At 51.0% G+C, this 2,500-nt stretch overlaps 1 protein-coding gene across 6 annotated transcripts in view; it reads right to left on the reverse strand.

The window, feature by feature from the left end:
- LOC134077300 (dedicator of cytokinesis protein 7-like) overlaps positions 1–2,500 on the reverse strand; it is a 56,873-nt gene that overhangs the window by 25,778 nt on the left and 28,595 nt on the right. For 2 of the 6 annotated variants that reach the window (XM_062532816.1, XM_062532817.1), the window contains exons 23-24: positions 1,909–2,010; positions 267–353 (exon numbers count right to left, since the gene is read on the reverse strand). In XM_062532816.1, the coding sequence (XP_062388800.1) occupies positions 267–353; positions 1,909–2,010 (189 nt within the window). The remainder of the gene's footprint in view (positions 1–266; positions 354–1,908; positions 2,011–2,500) is intronic. The other 4 variants (XM_062532822.1, XM_062532821.1, XM_062532819.1 and 1 more) reach the window with 2 other exon arrangements.

Here is a 2,500-nt window from a genome sequence, read left to right on the forward strand (position 1 = left end):
AAGCACAGCAATATTTAATTTCACCATTTAATCGGTCATTGTGTGTGCGTGTGTGTGTCTGTGTGTGTGTGTGTGTGTGTGTGTGTGTCTGTGCGTGTGTGTTGAGTTTGCAAACATAGCAATATTTGCTTTCACCATTTAATCAGTCATTGTGTGTGTGTGTGTGTGTGTGTGTGTGTGTGTGTGTGTGTGTGTGTGTGTGTGTGTGTGTGTGTGTGTGTGTGTGTGTGTGTGTGCGCGTGTGCGTGTGTGTGTGTGTGTGTTACCTTCTTGGCTAGTTGCCGTGTGGGAGCAGGAAAGAAGGTGGAGCTCTCCAGGAAGGCAGACATGCGATTAGAGCTTCGCTCCATCGCCTTCCACAGAGCCATGGACAAGAAGAGGATGGGGTGATGAAGAGAGAGAGAAAAAGAAAGAGAGAGAAACACAAAGAGAGAGAGAGAGAAAACCATGGTGGAAGAGAGTGACATGAAACAGATGAATGGATGGATGACAAATGACTTTGAATCTCGATCCCTGGAGGGCTGGGTGAAGGTAAGGATCACCTTTTGATGGACCCGCCAACGCTCTCAGACATGGACGAGAGGACATTTTGAGCAGCGTCCAGTACTCAAGCTGAGAGAACGCTGGCCAGTCCAGACCCTCCAGGCATGGAGTTGACCACCACTAACAAGGTTTTTCAAAGAGGATGGAGACCAAACCTGACACCCACTCAAATAACGGGTCAAAAAGTCAGTCAGTTTAGCTCTCATCCTCTGTGGACTACCTTGCTAACACCGAAGTGAAAATGTTAATGTTAAAAGAAATCTTTAATGCTAACAGAAAATCCTTTACTTTTGTTAGAAATATTTAATGCTAAAAGAAATCCTTTGCTTTTGTTAGAAATCTTTAATGCTAACCAAAATCAATTGCTTTTTAAAAAAATCTTTAATGCTAACATAAATCCTTTGCTTTTTGTTAGAAATCTTTAACGCTAACAGAAATCCTTCACTTTCCTTAGATGCTGCTGGCATGATGAGCGAAGGAGAGAAATGAGAAACGTAACCAGAAAACTAGCCGTCTGCTTGCCCTTGCTAGTCCTGCTGTTACACACACCTTTCATGGCCAGAGCTACAACACACTGATCTCCCTGTTAAGACTTATGAGTCCCACACCAAAGGGATTTATTTATTTACGGTAATGCTGGTGGCCATTTTGTTGCTTCCCAGAATCACAGGGTGGCAACTCACTGGCCACTAACCACCACCAACCAACCCAGCTAAAGAAAAGCTGACCAGTGAGAGCACCACTTGCTGGTGTTTTAAGCCCCCAACATCGTCTTCCAGGCAGCACTGCCGCCATTGACTTAAAGGCACCTAATCCCAATCCTAATCCTAAACCTAACCCTAACCCTAACCCTAACCCTAACCCTAACCCATGCCTAACCCTAGCGCCTTCCAGGCAGCGCTGCCTTAAAGACAACATTGGGGCTTAAAACACCAAGAGACGAGAGCACCATCCTGGCTTAACTGGGGTCTCCTGATCCTGTTCTGTCCCTCTACTGGCCGGCCCCTGGAGCACATGAGTATGACCCTGGTCATGGGAGAATGAAGCCGGCTGATTGAATGGCTGAGAGCAAAGCATGGCAAGAAGGAGGTCTATGGTGCGCCTGGACAGACCGGGAAAGGATGGTGGAGGAGGATGACAGGAGGCGAAAAGGAGAAGGCTCGCTCCTCAATGGGGATGAGGAAGAGGAGGAAGAGGAAGAAAAGGAGGAGGAGGAGGAAGACTGGGGCGAGGACACAGGGTGGTGGGTGCGTGTGTGTGTGTATGTGTGTCCGTGTGTGTGTGTGTGTATGGGGTTGGGTAGAGGACACATGCCTGTGGGATATAGGTATGGGGGGGGGGGGGGGGGTGAGGGGGGGTAGGCACCTGCTTGAGCTCACAGCTGGAGTTGGGGTTGCGGCGGAGCACGGACCTGGAGCCACCCGGAGCGTAAGCGGAGTTTACCCAGGAGTGAGAGCGGTCAATCCCCTGCTCATCAGCCGACAACGACACACACACACACACACACACACAGGGCACAGGGGCACACACACACACACACACACACCAGGAGGGGGGGGGGGGGGGGGTCAAGGGACAGGAAGGACGAGAGGAAGGGGTTGACAGTGGGAGAGGGGGAGATGAGGAGTAACGGGGGGAGAGGTGGAGGGGAGAGGAGACGGAGAGGACGGAGGGGACAAGGGGGGGGGGGGGAGACGGGCGGACACACAGGTGGACAGAAGCACAGCACACAGATTGCGTCATTGACATGGGCAGCGGCAACCCCCAATATGCACAGGGGTGCATGTGTACACGCATACATGGCAACCCCAGACATGGAGGTCAAGATCCTCTGCAGATCAACAAGACTTCAGCTCAGAGCACAGGAAGACATTTGGGGGATGGGGGGATTGGGGGTGGGCAGAGAGGGAAACAGGAAACGCATCACAGGACAGGACTTCTTGAGGTCTTCAAACAG

The sequence above is a fragment of the Sardina pilchardus genome, chromosome 3 (assembly GCF_963854185.1).
Source record: "Sardina pilchardus chromosome 3, fSarPil1.1, whole genome shotgun sequence".
Lineage (NCBI taxonomy): Eukaryota > Metazoa > Chordata > Actinopteri > Clupeiformes > Clupeidae > Sardina > Sardina pilchardus.